This window comes from Monodelphis domestica, chromosome 7 (assembly GCF_027887165.1).
Source record: "Monodelphis domestica isolate mMonDom1 chromosome 7, mMonDom1.pri, whole genome shotgun sequence".
NCBI classification, from domain to species: Eukaryota; Metazoa; Chordata; class Mammalia; order Didelphimorphia; family Didelphidae; genus Monodelphis; species Monodelphis domestica.
Genome location: NC_077233.1, coordinates 93,639,998 through 93,662,120, shown reverse-complemented (window position 1 = coordinate 93,662,120; position 22,123 = coordinate 93,639,998). Strand labels below are relative to the sequence as shown.

Genomic DNA, 22,123 nt, shown 5'->3' with positions numbered 1-22,123 from the left:
TGATGGAAAAAACTCAGCTGCTGATGGGGTAACCAAGAACCAGTGGGGACTCTAGTTCTACAGAGGCTAATATTGATGGGGTGGTAGGGCAGGGAGAGCAAAGTAGAGCTTTAAATAAAATAGATATTGATCCAAGGGGGGTAGGGAACTACTAAGAAAGAGGCAGCTTGGGACAAAGGACCTCATTCAAAGCCTACTGCCCTTAGAAAGATGTGGCCTTTCCAAGCCTTTGACCAATCTTGTTTTCATGTCCTTATCTTGGTCTGCTCAATTCTCTCGGACAAGTTACTTAGTTTGCAGATTGTCTAGACCTTTGGTTTTATTCATGCTGTTATTCACGAAGATCCTATGGTGTACACCCTGCTCACTTCTGAAGAGATGAGACTGATTCCAGCCTCCAGGGAAAGAATGAATTCTGCTCATAAGAAGTTACCCTTTCAAGGAAGAGTCCACTTTAGATATGGGGATCCCTTAGTGCTGTGTAACTATTTCATTGTTTTATTGAACTGTAAGCTTCCTGAGGTCAGGGGCTTGAGTATCTAGGGGCTACTCCTTCCCCCAAGTGTTTAACATGGGTCTCTGCCCACACTTGGTATCTAATCAATGTTTGCAGAATTATTTGTTTTTCAGTAATGTCTGACTCTTTGTGACTCTATTTGGGGTTTTCTTGGCAGAGATACTGGACTGGTTGCCATTTCTTTCCCCAGCTCATTTTCACAGATGAAGCAACTGAAGTCAAAAAGTTATGTGACTTGCCCAGAGTCACCCAGCCAGTAAATGTATGAGGCCAGATTTGGATTCACAAAGATGAGTCTTCCTGACTCCAGATGTGGCACTCTATCTACTGTGCCACATAACTACTCTTACAAATCACTAATTACTGGGCAAGGAGGCTGGGAATATTTTAATGAATTAAATGAATGGGAGGAAAACAGAGGTAGAAATACTAAAAGTAAATTGTGCAGAGTTCCAACTCACTAAGGACCCATTAAGAACAGTGACGTGTCTTAGAAAAGTCATGAACTGGGGGCAGGTAGGTGGCTCAGTAGATTGAGAGCCAGGCCCAGAGATGGGAGGTTCTGAACTCAGATATTTCCTAGCTGAGTGACTCTGGGCAAGTCACTTAATTTCCATTGCCTAGCCCTTACTGCTCTTCTGCCTGGAAACCGATACACAGCATGGGATTCCAAGACAGAAGGTAAGGGTATTAAAAGCAAAGTCATGAATTTAATGAAGAAACCCAATTTATATAGTCCCAGTTTATATATATTTACCTTATAACACACTCGTTTTTACACAGTTTTACATGCCCTCATTTAATTGTACACACATTTTACTCCAGTCTAGACTTTCTGAACCCTGCAGCAGGGCACAGGGAAGGCTGCCTATCCTTACTCCCATGCCACAGAATCTCCCATCATCTTACCTCCCCATTGAGGAAGCAGTAGAGGACGGCCACCACAAAGCCCTGGTGGAAAAAAGGAAAACAGGCTCTGAGAACCAGATTGGGTCTAGGACATCACATGTCTCACTCTTAGCTCACAGGATAGTAAGGAAGGGGGGCATGCAGGGGCCAGTCTGAGACCTGAGATGATCTAAGGAGTAACAGAGAGGGAACTATATCAACCAGCTAAGGGGCTGGGAGTCTTGGAATGTGAGGGTAGAGAAGATGAAGACAGTTGGGATTTAGAGGCTAGCAGAAAGGAGGGAGTTGAGATGAGACTTCTTTCCAGAAGTAGCCAGTCCATTGGACTCCTACTCATCAGAAATGAAAGGGAAAGGGAAAGGAATAAGCATTTATGAAGTACCCATTATGTGCCAAATGTTTTACAAATATCTTATTTGATCCATCTCCCATTTCTTTTTACCATTTCCACTTTCCCCATCCCTCTTGATCTCCAGCTCCCATTTTTTTCATCCCTGAAGCAATGCTTTCTTCGGAGTCTTCCAGGTCCTTTGATTCCCCATCGACATCCTTCCTTCCTTTTACCTCAATATCCATTAACTTGTATTTCCCTCCATTCTCTACTTCTTTCCTTTGACCCATATTCCTCCACCTCTCTCTTGCTTTATGCCTTTCCATTTTGCCCTTCCCTTCAACTCCCCATTTCCTTCTGTTGACCCCACATTCCTAAATTCTCTGCCTCTCACCAGCTGCGATCTCCCTTCATCTCCTTTCATCCCAATCTCTCCATTTCTCTCTATCCTCTTTAGTTGTTTGTCTGTGTCTTGGTGAGTTCAGGTTCTAGTCCCCTCATCCATGGATGGAGGGTCTTGTTGCCTAGGTGTGCAGCTCTACCTGACTCCCTTCTTTGTTTTAGGGTCAACTTCCCTGTCAAAGTCCTCTTCTCCAGGTGGAAAGCAGAAAACTAGTGTCCACATGTTCCCATCCTCTCCCCCCATACGTCTTTCTATATTCTACAGTTCTGGCCAAAGGCTGGAGCAGAGGGCCAGCTCCAACCCTTTCCAAATTGTACGCTTGAATTAATTATTCAGGCTGCAGTAGTTACACCGAATTAAACTCTGGCCTTGAGCCCACATCCATGGAAGTCATCTATCAGCTGCGTCTTTTCCCACTCATCCCATCCTCAGCCCTGGCCCAACCTTGGCCCTTGGACCCAGCCTGAGCCCCCACCCTTGACCCCACTTTTGTACCTGGAAAGAGCCCAAAACAAGCTCAAAGACCAGCTTCACTTCTTTCTTGAAGTTGTCTGGGAAGAAGGCAAACATGATATAGTGCGCCCCAAAGAGTGGGATCAGCAGCAGTGTTGATTTGGCCAGTCTCCTAGAGGTAGAGATACAACAGAAGAGTATGCTAATGTATATATACGTGTCTGATTAGGCATCTTTACTCCTCAAGAACCTTCCATGATTCCCTACTGTTTTCAGAATAAAGTCACAAGATTTTTTTTAAACCCTTACTTTCTGTCTTAGTAACAACTCTAAAACAGAAGGTCAAGGTTAGGAAAATGAGATTAATTGCTCTGGGTCATGCAGTAAGGAAATGTCTGAGATCAGATTAAAACCCTGGTCCTCCTGACTCCAAACTTGGCTCTATCCACTGAGCCACCTAGTTACCCCTAAAAGCATAGAGTCTTATGATTTCAAGCTGGAAAGGCTCTTAAGGGTTAGGTACCCCAATACATTCATTTCACAGAGGAGGAGTTTCCATCTCTGTAAAATGGGAATAATGACAGCACCCTCTTCCCAGTGTTGTTGTGAAGATTAAATGAGTAATATTTCTAAAGTGCTTGGCATAGTGCCTGGATATGTGGCAAGATCTGAATAAATGTTAGTTCTTATTATTATCACCTACTACTGTCCCAGGAAGGCTCAATGCAAATGTAGCCAAATTTGCAGCCAGGCCAGTTAAGGGATGGAGGAATTAGGACTGAAGCAGAGATCATAGCTCTTACTTTTCTGCTCTGGTTTGGGTGACCAAGCTTCTCTCATCAATACCCATCAGTGATGGGCAGAGGGCAGTATTCATTATCTTAAATGTTTTATAATAGTTCCTTGTTCAGGTATCTAGACCTTCCCCATCCATGGTTATCCCCCCTCCAGCTTTTCTCATTCTGATAAGACTTTGATCCCATTCCACATAGGTAGGTCTGTTGGAGACTGTATTAAATGGTTAACAATTTCTTGAGCTCACTGACAGACTTCATTGAATAATGGAATTACAGGGAGGCAGGATGTATGACTTGGGTGTGTGGACCCATTATACCATCTAGTTTCACCAGGGTCACAGTTTCAAAGAAGAGATGCCCATTCCTCTAGCCCCAAACTAAGTTGGTTTTTAAAAAAAATTAGACATAATTGGAATACACATCTGAGACTTGTCTGCACACATTTCATAAAATTGAAGAATGGAATACTAGAATAAGAACAGAACCTGAAACTCAGAAAACTGAATCATAGCCTCAAAATCTGAAAATCATAGAATGGAACCCCAGAACCATAGACCAGAATCCTAAAATCACAGGACGGCATTCTAGAGTTGAATTTTGAATCACAGAACAAAAATCTTGAATCAAAGTAGAATTCAGAATCCCAGATTCATTCAAAGAAGATTTCCACTTGGTTCAAACCTTTGCCCTCCCAGAAATGATTAATAAACTCTCTCTAGCCAGATCATTATATACTTTCTACTGAGCAGATGACCTGGGAAGGAGACTACACATTCTTCCCTCTCACCTTCAGGTTTGGGAGGGTATATGGAATATGAAATTGAGGGGTTTGGCCATCAGAACTGTGGATGGCTCTTACTGTGGCTATGGGCAGGGGAAGGGTATTACCACACTCACGAATATTGGCTGTTCTCATTTCTCCCCATGTCTGGGGGTTGTAGCTTCTGTACCAGAATTCGGATGATGCAAATGAAGAAGATGAAGTTCACCTGTAGGGCCAGAGTCAGCCAAGAGGATAAAAGGGAATGGGGGTTATTATGTAGCCATATTTGTTTGGGGCCCCACAGGGCTAGTTATTGTTCCACTTAACCTAGCCCATTCCAAAGAGATGGAGCACACCTTTGGGAGCTTTGGGCTAACAGAGAGTCCTTCTCCCTTCCTTAATAGGGAAATGATAGAGCTTTGATCACTGAGGATTGATATAGCCTGACAGAATGGGAAAGAACCTTGGACCTGGGAATCGGAAGATCCAGGAACAAGTAAAATACAGGCTCGGTAGTTTATTAGTTGTATGGCCCAGGGGCAAGGTACTTTCTTCATCTGTGAAATGGGGACACTTCATGCATCACCTCTCTCACTAAGTAGTTGTAAATAAATCATTCTGCAGACCTTCAAGAGCTATGGAAATGGGGCATGTTGTTTTAAGTGATATTATTTTGGCTTTTGAATCCTTAGGAACCCCAGTCCCCTTAGGGATCGGGGAGCTCTCAGCTGGTCTAGGAAAGGCTTGCAGTCTTACCAATATAGAGGTCAAAATGGGTGCCTTGATGATCCACCAGTATGGGGGGTCAATGATATCCCAGCACCTGCAAAGTGGGAAAGGGAATCCAGAGGAGGCTGAAGACTTGATGAAATAAAATCATCCTATGACCCTCCCTTCATAAAAGTGGCTTGTTGGAGAGAATATGACAAAATTGGGACACTAATGCATTGATGGTGGAGTTGTGAAATGAGCAACAATTCTGGAGGGCAATTTGAAATTATGTCCAAAGGGCTATAAAAAATGCATATCTTTTGATCCAGTAATACTAGGTCTATATCTCAAAGAGATTTTTCTTTTTTTTAATTAAGTCTAATTAATTAATTAAGAATATTTTTCCTACATGATTCATGTTCTTTCCCTCCCCTCCTCCCACCACCAATAAGCATTTCCACTAGGTTTTACATGTGTCATTGATCAAGACCTATTTCCATATTACTAATATTTGCATTAGGGTAATCATTTAGAGTCTACATTCCTAATCATATCACCATCAAACCATATGATCAAACAGTTGTCCCAAAAGAGATTTTTTTAAAATGGGAAAGGACCTGTTTGTACAAAAATATTTATACCTACTTTTTGTGGTGACAAAAAAATGGAAACTAAAGGGATGAATAAATTGTGGTATATGATGGTGATGGAATGCCATAAGGAATGATGAACAGAATGATTTCAGAAAGAACTGGAAAGACCTATATGAACTGATGCAGAGTGATAATAAGCAGAACCAGGAGAAGATTATATATAGTAACTGAAATATTGTGGAACAACCAAATGTGATAAGACTTTGCTACTCTCAGCAATATAATGATCCACAACAATTCTGAAGGACTTATGAAAAAGAATGCTATCCACCTCCAGAGGAAAAAAAAACCCCCATTGGAGCAGGAATTCAGATGAAAGTGTATGATTTATCACTTGTTTTTATTTGGATATATGATTTGGGGTTTTGGTTTTATAAGATTATTCACTTACAAAAATGAATGACATGGAAATATGTTTTGTGGGATAATCATGTATAACCCAGAAAAAATAAAAATAAAGTAAAAAAAGTTGCGAGGTAAAAATAAAATAAAATCTCAGAAAAGTGGCTTGTCCTAGCCCCAAGTAGTGCTCAGGGCTCATCTTCTCCTCACTCTCAGTGGTGGGACGTAATGTGGTAGAGAAGGAAAAGCTGATGATTTGGAGTTAGGAGTCTAAGTTGAACTCTTGGACCTAATACTTCCTAGGTATGTAACCACTGGCAAATTATTTTTGGTTGTGAGGCTTCTCCATCTATAAAATGGGTTTGAAATTCACACTAGCTATTCTTGTAGGTCTAAGGGAGGAAAATTGCTACTTGTCCTCAAAATTCTTCTTTCCCTAGGACCCTACTCTCAACATCAATGACATACTCTTTCCCAGTAAAGTATTAGTGCTTGGTGACAGATTTTTCTTAGGTCTATTTGCTTCTTAGAACCACAGAACACTGAGATTAGAAGAAGTCTTAGAGATCCTCTAGTTATAACATAGACATCCATAGCTCTGGCTTCTAGAATGCTTTGAAGTTTACAAAGTTAACTCACAACAATTATATGACTTAGAATTAGTATTAGTATCCTCATTTCACAAATGGGGAAACAAGTTCAGAGAGAAGAGTCAACTAGTCTAAGACCATGTGGTGAATGTTACCAGATCTGCTGTTTGAATCCCCAACTCCTAACTCCAAGTGAAAGAGTGCTTTCTAACTAAATCACATTATCTCTTCTAGTTACTACTAGACAGGAAGAAGCTCAGAGACAGCATCATAGCCCTTTAGAGTGGTCTGGGAACTTAGAAGTTACCTAGTCGAGCCTCATTTGAAAGAAAAGAAGACTGATGTCCAGGGAGGGGAAGGAATGTGCCCAAGGTCACAGAGGGAATCCGTGGCAGGAGTGGGATTGTTCCATTGGGCTCCTCAGTTCTGGGCTTTTTCTACTACATCACTCAGCCTCCAGTGTGACAGAATTATTTCCAGGCTAGTTCAGGGACCCAGTTCTTGTTTATCAGAGAGTTAGGGGATCTGGAGATTCAGGTAAGGGATCCAGGTAAGTCCATTACTTAAAGGATATTCTAGACTAAGCAAAAGACCCAGGCCAAGGCAAATGGAGGAATCATCCATTTTCTGAGCTGGTATGGGCAGGAAAGTGTTCTTTTCAAGGAAGGGAAGAAGAGAATCAATGAATGAGTGAAATGTGTACTCACCCATAATTGCTGAAATAGTATCTGGTCAGTGCCCATGCAGTGATGAACAAGGCAGGAACCCCTGGGGATGAGAGAGAGAGAGAGAGAGAGAGAGAGAGAGAGAGAGAGAGAGAGAGAGAGAGAGAGAGAGAGAGAGAGAGAGAGAGAGAGAGAGAGAGAGAAAGAGAGAGAGAAGAGGAGGAAGAAGAGATAAGAAAGGGAAAGATTAGAGAGAGAAATGAGAGAGGGACACTGAGAGTTAATTTATCCCCTGAGTCCCAGAACAGTCTCCCCCCCACACACACAACTAGCCTAATTTAGAGAAGAGTAGGAGGGTATCCCTAGGGTCCACCTTGGGCCAAGCAGGCTCTAACAGTCATCAGTGCTCTGCAGGTGAATATCCTGAAGCCTGACTATCCCTTCTAGATACTCTTCTCTCATGCCTCTAGGCTTCTCCTTAGTCCTTTTAGGGCCCTTGGCCTCAATCTAGAACAGGTCCCTGAGGCAAAGCCCTGGGGGAAATGGAGAAAAGATACAGACAGAGCTAAGGGGGAGGAAGAGAAGAGAAATGGACAGGCAGATATAAAGAGAGAGAGGCAAAGAAAACAGTAGAGACAGACCACAGAAAGACAAAGACAATGAGAAAAGGAGGAGAAACAGCCAGAACAAGCAAGTGGGTGACAGAGCAAGGAGTAGGTAAAGGGAAGCCTGAGGCTCCCATCTTTGTAGACATCCTAGGACAGAGCTGCCCAGGTCACCCAAAGCCCTGCATCCCACAGAAATGAGGCAGCAGACCTCAAGCTCAGATGTCTGCACTTGCATCGAGCTTTATTCAGCTTCCCCATCCTATAACCACACCATCCTGGCAGGACCCAATCTAGGTCCACAAATCAGGTAGCAGGCTAACTGTAAGGTTAGAGATGCCTTGCAAGTTAGGTTCTACAACGTGTGCCATGATTTTGCCATCCACACCTCCCCCAACATCAACAGGCTCAGCAAACAGTGACATGAACATGGTAACTTTTTTGACTATAAGATAGGTTTGAGGAGGGGAGAAGAGAAGGGAACAAACATTAATTAAGCTCCCACTTTGTGCCAGGCTCTATGCTAAGCATTACAAATCCTATGTCCTTCCGTTTATTATAGGGAATGTCTCTTGAGGGGAAATATTAGTACCCAAGTCCAGGGAACTTTTTAATTTGATATCAGTGATTTTAAAGACAGAAGTCTTCCATACCTTTGGTGTAGGTAGCAGCAGAATAGGATCCTTCCTAGGCCAACTCTTACCTGTTGAGGTCATGCCTCAGCATTCCCAGGCTCTGGAACCATAGGAGGTTGCTTCCTGTCCCTCTCTTCAACCCAGTGCCCTGGATTTTTGCAGGGAGTACCCCCATCTTATAGCACTCCATCCCATCCCACCTGAGGTCCTTACATACCCCAGCCAATGAGGATGTACCACCAGAAGTATTTCCGTTTAGAGAAGAAAGAGATGGCGAGCAGGGTATGGAGGTAGAGGCCCTCCACCAGCAGCCAGAAGAAGTTGGCCATAATGCAGTATTGGAAGAACACTATGGCAGCCTTGCAGCCCACCTGCAAGACATGGGGAAAGTCATTAAAGGCCAGGGGTTCAATTTCATGAGGAAGGCATAAGGGGGAGAGAGAGAGAAGTGGAGAAGGAAGGAGGAAATGAGAGGTGGAGAGAAAGGAAGATAGGGAGAAGGAGGGAGGGAAGAAAGGAGGAGGGGGAAGAGGGAAAAGGAGACAAAGAGAGATGGAGAGCTAGAGGGGGAGGGGATGTGAGTGAGTGAGAGTGTGTGTGTAGCTGATGTAGGAAGGAGAGTAAGGAGGACCACAATCAGGGAACACCTTTAATTAGTTATTTTATTTTTTCTGCTGAGCTGTAAAAAATGGATGCAAATCCCCAAATACATTCCAAAAGCCAAAGAGAAAAGATCTGGGGCTCATCTGCTCCTATTTCTCTTGCATTTAAGATTAACACAGAACTTTCTTCAGGTCAGCCCTGTGAAGTGGACAATGACTCCCATTTTTCAAAGATGCTTTCCTTTTAAACTAAATCTCACTCTAGAGGCAAGGCCTATATTAGTGGTAGCCTATAGTCACACCAACGTGGTACATCATGAGGACAGGCCTGTCGAGCCTATGGATTGGTGGCGTGCCTGTATGCTGTGCAGATATTTGTGTGATATATGGCATAAAGAGTGTTTGTGAGACAGTGATTGAAAGAGAGGCAGAGACAGAGGTAGAGAGATAGACAGACAGAGACAAACCTCTCTTGGAATTCAAAGTTTTGCTAAATCTGTCTCAAAGCTAACTTTTCTGATTTATTTTACAAAATGCTCTCCTCATTCACTATTTTCTCTCAGTTCTCTGTCTATTACATTGAGTGTGTGCACTGGCTTCTCCCATGCCTAGAAAGCCCTCTCTCTTCACCTCAGTCTCTTGGAACCCCTAGTGCCCTTCAAGGTTGGGCTCAAGTGTCTCCTCTAACTTGGGGCCTTTCCCATGACCCGAGTTGTTAGTACTATCCCACCCCTCTTACCCTGGCCATCAAGATGGCTCTGCACAAATTTTGTACTTAGATGTCTGTGTCCACTTCCCTGGAAGAATAAGAACTCCAAGGGAAGACACTATTTAATGTTTTTTTTTTTAATTTTTATTGAATCAAACTGAATATGGACTGAGATAGAGACAGAAAGAAAGGGAGGGAGATCACAGGAACAGGGAAAAGGAGACAGAGAGGAAAGAGAGAAAACAGAGAAAACAGGAGAGACAGAGAGAGAACAGAGAGAAAGAGACAGAACAAAGAGATACAGGGAAAGAGACAACAGAGACACATGGACACTGGGAACAGAGACAATGAGACAGAAAAAGACAGAATAGAGCAGGAGGGAAAAAGAGAAAGAGAGAGAGAGATAGGAGATATGAGCAGACAGATAAAAACAAAAGGAGAGGAAGGGATAAGGTGGGGGAGAGTGAAGATGGAGCTAAGAAGACAGAAGAGAGCGAAAGACTGAAGGAGGGGCACAAGATAGAGCTGAGACAAAGTAAAGGACAAAGTAAGAGATGGAGTGGGAAAGGCAGAAAGACATGAAAGGAGGAAAACTAGAGTTAAGGAGGAGCAGAAATATGAAGAGAGAAAAGGGGAGAGAGACAGATACAGAGATAACAGAGAGACAAAGAGAGAACCAAGAACACAGACAAAAATGTGGAGATGAAGGGAAAGAGCGAGAGAGCAGAGCCTGAAAGATAGGCAGAAAGGGAAGAATGGATGTTGGAGATGAAGGGTACCCAGAGCGCACCAGTCTTGAATTCAGAAATTCCCCCTGGGAATTCTGTCAGCCCCTTACCCTGCTGGAGCAGTGGTCATAATCAAAGTCGTGGTAGAGGACAATGTCTTTGATGAAGACAGCAATTGCCCGAAGGATGAAAGATGTAAACAGGTGCATGTGGATGTAATTCCGGGTGCAGTGCAACTTTCTGTGGGCAGCAGAAGGGCACAGATAGTTTAGTTCACCCTTCCTACCTGTCATGGCTCCTGAGGGGCATCCTGGTTGGCTTCTCACCACCTCCAGAGCACAGTACTGACCAAGGCCCTCTACTGACCTCTCCCAAGCCAGAGGCATTCTGGGCATCTGCTTTTCTAAATGGATTGCAGTTCAAGTCTGATAACAAGGGGGTAGAGAGATGGAAAGGCCACTAACGTAGAGTCAAGACAGCTCTGACCTTGGGCAGCACTCTCCCCTACAGATACCCCACCAAGTGATCAAACAGTCACTGCTTGAAGACCTCCTATCTTCCTGAGATATCCCAGGCCATTTCTGGACAGCTCTAATTGCCATGAAAGTTTTCCATACACTGAGTCCAAATCTGCATGCCTGTTGCTTTCCCTGTTGGTCCTAGTTCTTTCTGGAGCCAAGTAGAACAAATTCATTCACATGAGGTTGTCCATGAGGCTGGCTCTGGGTAAAAGCCAACATGGTCATGAGAGAAAGAGCACTCCATTTAGTGGAGTCAGAGGATCTGAGTTCAAATTCAAGCCTCTGACAATTAACTTAGCTGTGTTGTCTTTGCAGCCCTTCCCCCATTTTGAGTCTCAATGTCCTTACCCATAATAATAGCATTAGCTAGCATTTATATGGCACTTTAAGGTGTGCAAAGGTCTTTTCAAAGATTATCTTGGTTTTTAAGAAATCATTTAATTAATCAATTAATTATGACTATTTTTCCCTGGTTACATGACTCATGTAACCTTCCTCCCTTTCCCTCCCCTACTCCCTCCCCTCTCCTGGAGCCAAAGAGCAATTCCACTGGGTTTTATATGTATCATTGTTCGAAATCTATTTCCATACTATTTGCAGTAGTGTGATCATTTAGAGTGCACATCCCCAATCATATCCCTGTCGACCCATTTGATCAATCCTATGTTTTTCTTCTGCATTTCTACTCCCACAGTTCTTTCTCTGGATGTGGATAGTGTAAAGATTATCTTGTTTGACTCTGAAAATCTCTGCCTTCTTAGGTCTAACCTGTGACTTAGATGCTATCATTATCCCCATTTCACAGAGAGGGAAACTGAGGGCAAGAGAGGTTAAGTGACTTGCTCAGGGTTATACAGTCAGTAAGTATCTGAGATTGGATTTGAATTCCTGACTCCGGGTCTAATGCTTTATGCACTGTGCCCTCTGGGTGCCCCCCAAAAATGAAGAGACTTGATGAAATTCTCTTACCCTTTGGCTATATACCAGGCTCTCTATTCCTAGTCCTTTTAAGATCTTTGCAACCTTTGTCCTGTGGATACACCCTCAGAATGGTTATACTTATTGTTTGCAAAGTCCAGTATTTGCAAAGCCTCGGAGGATTTATAAAGTCTGTCCCTTTCTGAAGGGCCACTTTATTGTTTGCTGGGCTAGCCCTGTTTGCAAGCTGGAGCTCTTTATAAAGCCCATAGCTGCTCACATAGCCCATGATTATTTGTAGAGCCCAACAAGGAATGGAGAGTGTCACTGTTTGCAGAGCCTCATTTTCAGCTTGCTCTCACAATTAACCCCTCCCTTAGATTTCTATAGGTCGACAAGGAGGGTAGTTAGCCCATGGACAGAGAGTCTCTGCCCAGAATTAAGGGTTACAAAGAGCCAGGTTGCACCCAAAGAGGAAAGAGGGCACTAGTGGCTTCATCTAAGGTCCACCATCCTGAGAACTACATTGGGGGAAAATACGAGGGTTTCAGCTCCTGGTAGGAAGAATAATTAGAGGATTAGGTGAATGGACTGGGTCCCCCCTGCATATCCCCAAACTGGTCCTGGAGATAGCACTCCTTCTCCCATACCACCCCCAGACCCCAGCCTCACCTGAACATACACAGGATGACCATGGCTATGGTGAGTGCGATGAGGGAGAGGCTGTGGCCAATAGTGTACCCAGTCTTCACAGTGCCATAGAAAAATGTCTTTAGGTACAATGGGGAGTGGGAAGGAAAGAAAGATACATTAATTAAAAAGTGGCCTTTGGGAATGGCAGAAGATTAAGCCCAGCTTTATCCCTTCCCAAGCCCCATCATACACCATACTAAGCTGCCTCAGCCCACCAACAATTAGCAGAAGAGAACTGAGAGACCAGGGCTCTAATCCTGACCCTGATACAGCATGACCTGAGCTGCACGATCTTGGGTGAATCTCTCCCTACCGAGGCATCTTTCCTCATCTGAGGTGGTCAGACCAGATATTTCTAAGGTTTGATTTCCAGCTTTGAAGTTCTATGCATCTGTAATTTTTTTTTTTGATGATTGCCTATTTGAAATGATGTATGTGGCCAAAGTTCCATCCACAGTCAGCCTGCATCTGAATATTGCCTGAATCCAGGCCTGGAACTACTCTCCCAATGACATGGTCCAGGACTTAAGAGTGAAACGCCGGACATGTACTGGTTTTTAAGCCTCTGGGAGCCACTTCCCAATGGAAGGCTCCTTCCTCCAAACCCTCTTTGGACTGACAAATGATCACGTAGACCTCCTCCTTGAAGCTAGGATGCTTATCGTATGGAAACACTGCACCTTCTCTAGGGGTCTCTATATAACAGATACTTAACAAATGTGTATGTGGAATACAGACACTACTGGTCCTTGTCTACTTCACAAAGTTGTTGTGAGGAGAATGATTTGTAAGGCTACAAAGTCCTACTGAAACAGGACTTCTGGTTAGTGTTATCTATGACCCAAGCTTTCAGAAGCACTTGACCATTTTGTTCAGGGAAGAGATGTCAGCTATTCACCCTTTTTAGTGTAAAGGGGGGGGGGGATAAAAGAAAGAGGGAATAACTAAACATCCTCCTTTCTCCTGTTGTTGTTCAGTCATTTTTCAGTCATGTCTGACTCTGTGACACCATTTACGGGTTTTCTTGGCACAGATACTGGAGTGGTTTGGCATTTCCTTCTCCAGATCATTTTACAGATGAAGAAACCAAGGCAAAGAGGATTAACTGACTTGCCTAGGGCCACATATCTAGTAAATGTCTGTGTCCAGATTTGAACTCACAAAAAGTCAATTCTATTTACTGTGCCACCTAGCTGCCCTTCCTCTGTCCTGATTCCTCCACTCCTTCCTGCTCTTACACACCCCTAACAAAAAAAGGTTAATTAGGCCATGAATCTGGATTGAGTGTGGTAAGGTGAAAAGCTACAAAAAAAAGGCAAAAGTGTCTCTTCTTGTCAGGGAGTGGGAGGTAAACATGGTGGAAGATAGCTGATCCTTTAGCCACTAACCAAAAATCATCTGGCATCTAGCTTTGCTCTACAGGTTATAGACTATTTTTTTAAATGGCTTATACCCATCATCCTGGTTTCAAATGCTGATTAGTAAAAATCCAGCCCCTGGAAAGCTCCTGAACTCAGCTTGTTTAGGACTCTTGACTTCATATTTTTAGACCTAGAGAAGACTTTAGAGGTCATTTAATCTACTCCTACCACTTCCACTTTAACACTGTGCAGAGGGTTTGATGTATGAACTATTTTTGATGGAAATTTTTAACGAGTACAAGATTCATTGTTAAACACTGGCCATCATAAGTTACCATCTTAGTCATTGGACACTGGGAAGAAGGGAGTGGTAAGTGCCTGGAATCACGACTCTGGGGGTAGATGGGGGACTCTGGGAAGGAAGAGGCTCAAGGCAGTATCTCTCCCTCTGTTCTGGGCAAGTTGGCTTGACTTTGAATGCAGAGCCAGGAAGGATGGGGTAGAAGTTGCAAAGTGGCCAACTTGGTCTTGAAGTCAGGAAAAACTTTCTAAAAACTGGAGCAAATGGAATGGGCAGCTCCAGGAGTTAGAAAGTTCCCCCACAACAAAGGTCTTCTTCGAACAAAGGGCTGGATGACTTCTTGTTGGGAAGGATATAGAGGAGGGCTCAAGTTAGCCTCTGGGGTCCCTTTCAACTCCACAATGCTTCATTGCTAGATTTTATTGTGTCATTCATCAGACCTGGAAAGTATATTAAAGAACAGTGAGAACTGGAAGTGACCTCAGAGGGCATCCGGTACAACCTGTTCCTGAAGCATAATCCCTTTCTACCATATCCTTGGCCAGTGGTCATCAAACTGCTCTGCTCAAGCATTTCCAGTAGTAGGAAGCTGCTTAACAAGGGAGCCTTCTCCATGTTGGGACAGCACAAAGTGGTAGACAGTTATCCTTTATATGGAGCTGAAATTCAATACTTTGGAACTCCCTATTAGTTCCAGTTTTTCCCTCTAGGGCCACAAAAGGAGTTCATTTCTTCTTCCATTGACAAAGGATGGTGGTTGGCCGAGGCTGTCCCTCTGGCTAGGATCTTTGCTTGCTTTGTTGTTTTTGGCCCTTCATCCGGGTAGAGCTAACCTCTGGGAAACAGTGTGGTGTGGCAAAGAGGACTGGACTTATGGTTTGAGGACCAATGCTCAATTCCCAATTTATGACACTTACTTGCTCTATCACTTAAGGCAAGTTTCTTTCCCTATTTGGGGAAAGACTCCCCAAATGAAGGGAGGGGATTAGATGATCTCTGAGGTCCCTTCTAGCTCTAAATTCTATGAACCCCCTTTGCCAGTTTCCTGATTGCTAGCATGTGGGAACTGCCTGAGGGTTTAGATGGCTAAACTGGGAGGAGGAGAGAGAAAGAGATTAGCCTTGGCTTGGAACAGAACCCCAGTATGCACTATAACTTTGAGGTACACCAGGTATACCCAAACTGATGGTATTTGGGTTTTATCTGTCCAGTAATTCAGCCTGTTCCAGGGTAGGCCATACTAAATACCAATGATTTGGGTCATTCTTTCTCTGGGAAAGTCATCAAGGAGGATATTAGAATAATGAAGGGAATTTTGGAATCTTAGAAATCTAAAATGCCAGAGTGCAAAGGACCCTTAGAACATAGAATGTCAGAGCAGGAAGGGGCATTTTGAGATCATCTGGTTCAGGGGGGTTTATCCCTTTTTGAGTGGCATATTGTTCTGATAGTCTGGTGAAGTCTATGGACTTCTCAAAACAATGTTTTAAAATGCATTAAATAAAATCCACAGAATAACAAAGGATGACTATTTTGAAATCCAGTTATCAAAACTTTTTAAAACCAGTACATGGACCCCAGGTTATGAACCCAACACCCTTTCTTTAGGGATGGGAAACTCTAGGAGAAGAGATTCAACCATGGTAACTCAAATTAGTGGCAGAACGTTAATTAAAGCCCGGTCTCCTAAAAGAATCTTGAATTGTTCCATAGAGGCAACAAATTATAGTAGAAAACATATTGGGCTTGGAGTCAGGAGGGACGTGCGTTTGGATTCTGCTTCTGGGACACTTACAAATTATGTGATCATTTGTTGTTGTTGGAGTCATTTCAGTTGTGTTCAACTTTTTGGGGTTTTCTTGGCAAAGATAGTAGAGTAGTTTGCCATTTTCTTTTCCAGCTTATTTTACAGATGAGGAAACTGAAGTGAACAGGGTTAAGTGACTTGCTCAGGATCACACATGGCAAATGTCTGAGACCGAATTTGAACTCAAGTCTTCTTGACTTCAGGCCTGGGACTCTATCTGCTTGCCACCTAGCTGTTCCTGTGTGATCATTGGCAAGTCATTTACTTTCTTTGGAATTCAATTTCCTCTATCTTTGAAACAGAGAGAAGAGAGAAGAGAATTGATATTTACAAAGCATTTTAAGGTTTACAAAAGGCTTTACATGTATTATCTCTTCTGATCCTCTCAATAACCCCATGCAGTTGACAGTAGAGGTATTATTATCCTAGCTTTATAGATGAGAAATCTGAAGCTCAGTGAGTCCAATGAAACTACCTCATAGAATAGAGTTGGGTGCATTTTAGAGCCCAGATTTCCTGAGATTGATCTCTTGTTCTCTGGGGCTAGGGGATAAGATAAGGAAACAGATGTGACTCCAAAGTCTCCTGGAGGATGGAGAATATATTTTGATGGGGGGGGGGCAACCCACCTCCTCTTCTGCTGTTGAGTTGATATCAAGGCCACAGGCAATAGGGTAGGGAGCTGGGGCCATGTCTGTCCATCCTTCGCTGGTGCAGTTTCTGGACACATTACCACCTGAGTAGAAAGAGGGAGAGAAGGGTCATGTAGGACCAGGGCCCCTGAGCTGGCCCAACCTGTTCCTGGTGGTTCAGGCGGGAGTCTAAAGTGTCCAGAGGACTGGCCTGTGGCTACTCCCATAAACACGACCCCTCCCTATCTGGAAAGACCTATCTGGTCTGCTTGGCACACTCCTCCCTGGCCCTGGCCAAGCCATCTGATCCAGGACAGAGCAGCTTTCTTTACAATGTTTCTAAATCCAAACAGAAGCATTCTGAGGATTGTGGGAGAGAAGCTTGGAATATGTCCCTTCCTCTCTGGGATAACAGCTTGTTGTTAGCCCAAAGCATGAGTTAAACTTCCTCAGGCAATGAAAGTCCTAACCCTGGCTCCAGAACAAGTTCAACCTTATGGATCAGGTTCCCCACCCCATTTTCCTACCCAGTTATTCTGGATTCACAACCACCAGCTTAGGTCCTGGGAGCCTTATTCAGCAGGGCTCTTTGTGCCCACTGGAATTCTCTTGGTAAATATCTAAATAGGTTCAAAACTAGACATAAACGGTTCTTTAGAGATGGGTAAGCAAATCTTAGTGCACTAAATGCATACATATTAGGTAAAGTACAGCCTTTATTTCCTCTCATAGAAAATGCATGAAATACAAACAGGAAAAAACAGGGGACAGACTCCTTGGGAGGTTAACACACTTTGGGGGCATCTCAGCAATTTTTCCCTTTCACCATGGACCTGAATTGTCCTAGTAGCTCATAGCAATTTGGAGGAAGATTGGCAAGCCCTAGACCTCTTTGCCCTCTGGAAGACCTGGCTGCAGATCCTCTGTCTCAAGGGGCCACCAATGCAATTCTTTCCTTTCCTTAAGAAGCATGCTATTGCAGGAATCTTCCTCTAGGAAGCTGGTGCCCAAACTCTGGGACTTTGAACTTGGGATGCCCCATGAGATAGCACCCAAATGTAGGGAAATCCACCCTCAGGGTATAGCCTCTTGGGTCACTATCCCTTGAGATTTCCATCTCAAGTTGCTATCACCTAGCTTGTTCACAGCAGCAACAACAATGGTTCAGGTCACAGTGGCTGCTACTTGTATTATGGCCTCAGCTATCCCAATGTTAGTCTTAATCCTGGATGCTAAAGGTATGGGCAACAGCCACCAGCAACACAGGGGCATAGCACCCAAAAGTTGAGTGCTGCCTGGATGTGCATCGTGTACTACAGTAAGCCCCATCCCCTCCTCAAGCAGAGAGGGGCCACGGATCACAAATGAGGCTCCAAACAACCCAAACTCCTTCTTTCTACAGACATAGCTCAGTGCCATGCTTCTACCACTCTTAGTAAGCTAGCATCAGCCTGAGAATGTGTAAGGCAATCCAGTTTCCACTGTGTGGAAGAGCCCAGGCTGTCCTTCATTCTGTTTCCAGCCCTTGAACTTTTATCCACTCCTGGAGTTTTCTTGCCCTGGACTATAGAACCATCTCTGTAATCTTCTCAGCCTGGAATATTTGTGAGATCCCCCTAGGGCCTCCATTTTGTAAAAGAGCCCAAGCTGGCCTTCACTTTCCTCCCTATGTTCCTGGCTTCCAGACTTCAAAACCAGGCCCCTAAGTTGGGTACCTCCATCCCCCCAACCCATTCCTGCTTCTAGCCTCCCCTTTGTGTACTGTCTTCTCCAATTAGAATGGAAACTTCTTGAAGATGAGTACTAACTTTTAAATTTTACTTGTATTTGAATACCCAGTGCTTAGCACAGTGACTAGCATACATTTGCTGTGGGAAAAACACTCCAAAGTTGGTAGCAGGGCCTCATTCCTAGAATGGGAGGTTCAAAACTCCAATCCGGAGATAAGAAAGAATTTTATTTAATGAAGGAGAGGTTTAGGATAGTAAAATAACTTGGGCTGATAAAATGACCTAAGGGCTGATAGAATAAGCCTTGGAACTGGTAGAATAGCCCAATAGCTGATGGAATAGCCTTGGGACCAATGAAATGCTATCCCCCCATCAGGGTTTGCATATTTATTGAGGGTCTAGAGGCTTGTCACTTTCCATTCCAGGGAAATCTACCTTTTCCCAGAATAGCCCACCCCTTGGCATTCTGGGATGTTACAGACAGAAAACCCTGGAAAACAGGCATAAAGGAGGAGGGTACAAATCCAGGTCGAGGTGTATTTTGGGGTCTGACACATCATAGGTGAATTTGAGGATAACAAAAAGGGGAAAGGGGCACGTGAAGGTTTAGGGGGGGTTCCCCTGGACTGCCGGAGCCCTCAGAGCACATGTCCCATGTTCTCTCCATTGTCCTACTTGCCATCATTTGTCAGCATAGGAGAAGTCTCACTACCCTTCTGGAACATGAGGGATGGTACAGTATAGTCTAAGACCACTATAGGTTTAATAATGACCAACAGTACAGAATTTAATGTAAATACAGAACAATACAAGACCAGCATAGGTAATTAATAATGCACAACAGTACAAAACTAAGATAAATACAAAACAGTACAGTACAAGGATTAGTAATACAGATTTTGCAATTTATGTTTAACTAATGCTAACTTGTGAAAAATATAAAGTTTCAGAACATGAGGGTCCCGCTTCTCTCACTGCCCATCACTGGCCACATCCATCATATTAAACATGTAATAACTCTCTTTTTGAATACTTATTTTACACTGCTCTGAGATCCATGATGAAACCGCACTCATCTTTATGTGACCCGAGAAGAGCATTTGCTTCTGAAATCCTTCTGCTACCTTCTCTCTACATGTATCTTGCATGCATGCAATAATAATTATGTTGTTTTCTTCCCAGTAATATTTTATTGCATCCCTCCACAATTACATGCAGAAACCACACTAATAACTACATTGAAAAGAAAAACCACCTTGAAAGACTTAGAAGCTCCGATCATTGCAATGACTAACCACGACAGATGAAACCCCAACTCTGGACCAGGGGAAGATGCATTCAGGGCACAGAATGAAACATAGGAGACATAGCCAGAATGGGGACTGGGGTTGCTTTACTCTGCATACATGTTATTGGGAGTTTTCTTTTTTCTTTCTAACAGAAGTAGATAGGAGGGAGAAATGTGAGTGAAATGTTGCCAAAAAAGAAAAGAACAGAGAATCCCTTAAGAATTTCTTTTTAAATCACACAGAAAAGAGCAGATGAAAAGCCAGAAGGAAGCATGAACCTGGTCAGTTTTGGAAGTTATCAGGACTGCATATACGATTTTCTTTCTGTTTTACTTTATAAAAAGGAAATAATACATTTTATTTGATGTTTGTTAAGTTTAGAAAAAACAAAAATATCCATCTACATCTATTTGTTTACATGGTGTTTCCCTAACTAGAATGTTAGCTTTTTGAGAGCAGGGACTGTGTTTTTGCCCTTTTCTTTATGTCTCTATGGTTTAGCATGGTTAGTGCCTGGCACATATCAAGCCTTAATAAATGTTTGTTGATTTATTGATCAGTCAGGCCACGATTAATTTCCATCAAGCCCTGGGGCTCAATCTGTATTCTTTTTTTCAAGGGATCATTAAATTACCATTTAATGTAATGAACCATGAGCCTCTCTGAGGGAGAGGATAGGTTAAGTACAACAAAGGACTAATTGGATGAGATGAAATTGAGATGCTTGTTTAGTAGAGAGCAAGCCTGGCACAGTGGAACCTAGTTATATTTGGAGTCAGGAAGACCTGAGTTCAAATCCATCATTAATCACTTACTAGCTGTGTGCTCCTGGGCAAGTCACTTAACCTCCATGTGCCTCAGTTCCCTCAATTGTAAAATAGAGATAAATACAGAACCTACCTTCCAGGCTTTTATGAGATTAAATGGGATAATATTTGTAAAATGCTTAACAAGTACCTGACACATGGTGAATTTTATATAAATGCTTCTTCTCTTTCTAATCAGAGAAGCTTAGGATTTAAAGGTAGAAGGGACTTTGGAGATCATCTAGACTGAACTCCTCCCAATTTGAGAGAGAAGTGAAATGACACCCAAAGTCACACTGTTAGTAAGTGGTAAAGGCAGGATTTGGATCTAGGTAGTCCTTTGCATTTAAATACAGCCTTCTTTCTCTTATGTGTCCTAAGAGGAACCCAGGTTAGGAAAGAAAACAAGGTCTAAAGAAATTTGAAAGATTGGCCCCAAGGAATGAGTGAAGAGAATGATGAAGGGTGTGTGTGTGTGTGTGTGTGTGTGTGTGTGTGTGTGAGAGAGAGAGAGAGAGAGAGAGAGAGAGAAAGAGAGAGAGAGAGAGAACTATGAGCCATTTATCTATTATTTAACATCTATCTACTATCTCTCTCTGTCTCCAACTCTGCCTCCATCTCTCTCTCTGTCTGCCTTTCTCTCTCTGTCTTTCTCCCCCTAAAATTGTAGTTATAGCTAGGTGTGGGAACTCCCAACATGGATGTTTCTTAAGAGGAATGAGACAGGCAAATGTACAGTCTCAGAAAGGTCTCAGAGGCACTGAAAGCCATCCATCTGGTTCCAAAGCCCATGTATGTATGAGTCAGAGTCAGGTCTTTCTGACTCCAAGGCTGGCCCTCTTTCCATTTTACCACAGAGACTTTTATTATATATAATACTCCAGTGACGGTCTCATTGCTTTGGGTCCGTCCTTTAACAATTCACATCACAATCCATTCATACCTAGCATATATAACATAATTTGGGGTGATAAAATATATGACATGATGTGATATGATATAATTATCATGGTATAATGGTGTGGTATAATCTAATATGATATATCATATGTCATATATCATCATATCATGTATTAGCTATCTTTATGGTATAAATCTCTCAGACTTGTGAATGTTAAAAATTTCCCCATCGGGGAATTCTTAATTGGAACAAATTCCTTACTGAGAAACATTCCCCATTCTGATGTGAGAACTCGCCAGGATCAGAAATGGGAGGACCTCTACTCCACCTGTACTTAAGACTGCTTTAGGAGAGAAAACTCCTTGCTAAACAAAAGAAAGTACTTGGATCCATGCTTATGGTGGGGCAAGGAGTTCTTTGAGCCAGGCCTGTTTTTAGAATTGATACAATGAGATGCTAGGTACCTAAAAGGATTGGGCAAGTTTTGTCTTAATAAGATTAGTTGATTCAGCTGTGTTTTCACTGGTTCAGACTTACTGAGGAGATTGGTCAACACAGCAGCATTTTTTCTGATTCAGACTTACTAAGGAGATTGGTCGACTTAGCAGGAATTTAGATGGGCAGTCCTTTGGAAAGCGTCTACAGTGATTGGTAGATGTAGGGACTTAGGGGAAGTGACATGGGAGAAAAACCCCTATATAAGAAAAAGCAGAATCTCTTGAGGATATCCTTTTGGAGGATCTCTGATGAG

The 22,123-nt window shown here is 43.0% G+C and overlaps 1 protein-coding gene across 1 annotated transcript in view; it reads right to left on the bottom strand.

Moving 5' to 3' along the window:
* VIPR1 (vasoactive intestinal peptide receptor 1) overlaps window positions 1–22,123 on the bottom strand; it is an 85,042-nt gene that overhangs the window by 7,916 nt on the left and 55,003 nt on the right. Inside the window, exons 4-12 of the mRNA XM_007499811.3 lie at window positions 16,644–16,750; window positions 12,525–12,622; window positions 10,524–10,653; window positions 8,592–8,745; window positions 7,177–7,237; window positions 4,930–4,996; window positions 4,308–4,399; window positions 2,656–2,785; window positions 1,427–1,468 (exon numbers count right to left, since the gene is read on the bottom strand). Of these exons, the coding sequence (XP_007499873.2) occupies window positions 1,427–1,468; window positions 2,656–2,785; window positions 4,308–4,399; window positions 4,930–4,996; window positions 7,177–7,237; window positions 8,592–8,745; window positions 10,524–10,653; window positions 12,525–12,622; window positions 16,644–16,750 (881 nt within the window). The remainder of the gene's footprint in view (window positions 1–1,426; window positions 1,469–2,655; window positions 2,786–4,307; window positions 4,400–4,929; window positions 4,997–7,176; window positions 7,238–8,591; window positions 8,746–10,523; window positions 10,654–12,524; window positions 12,623–16,643; window positions 16,751–22,123) is intronic.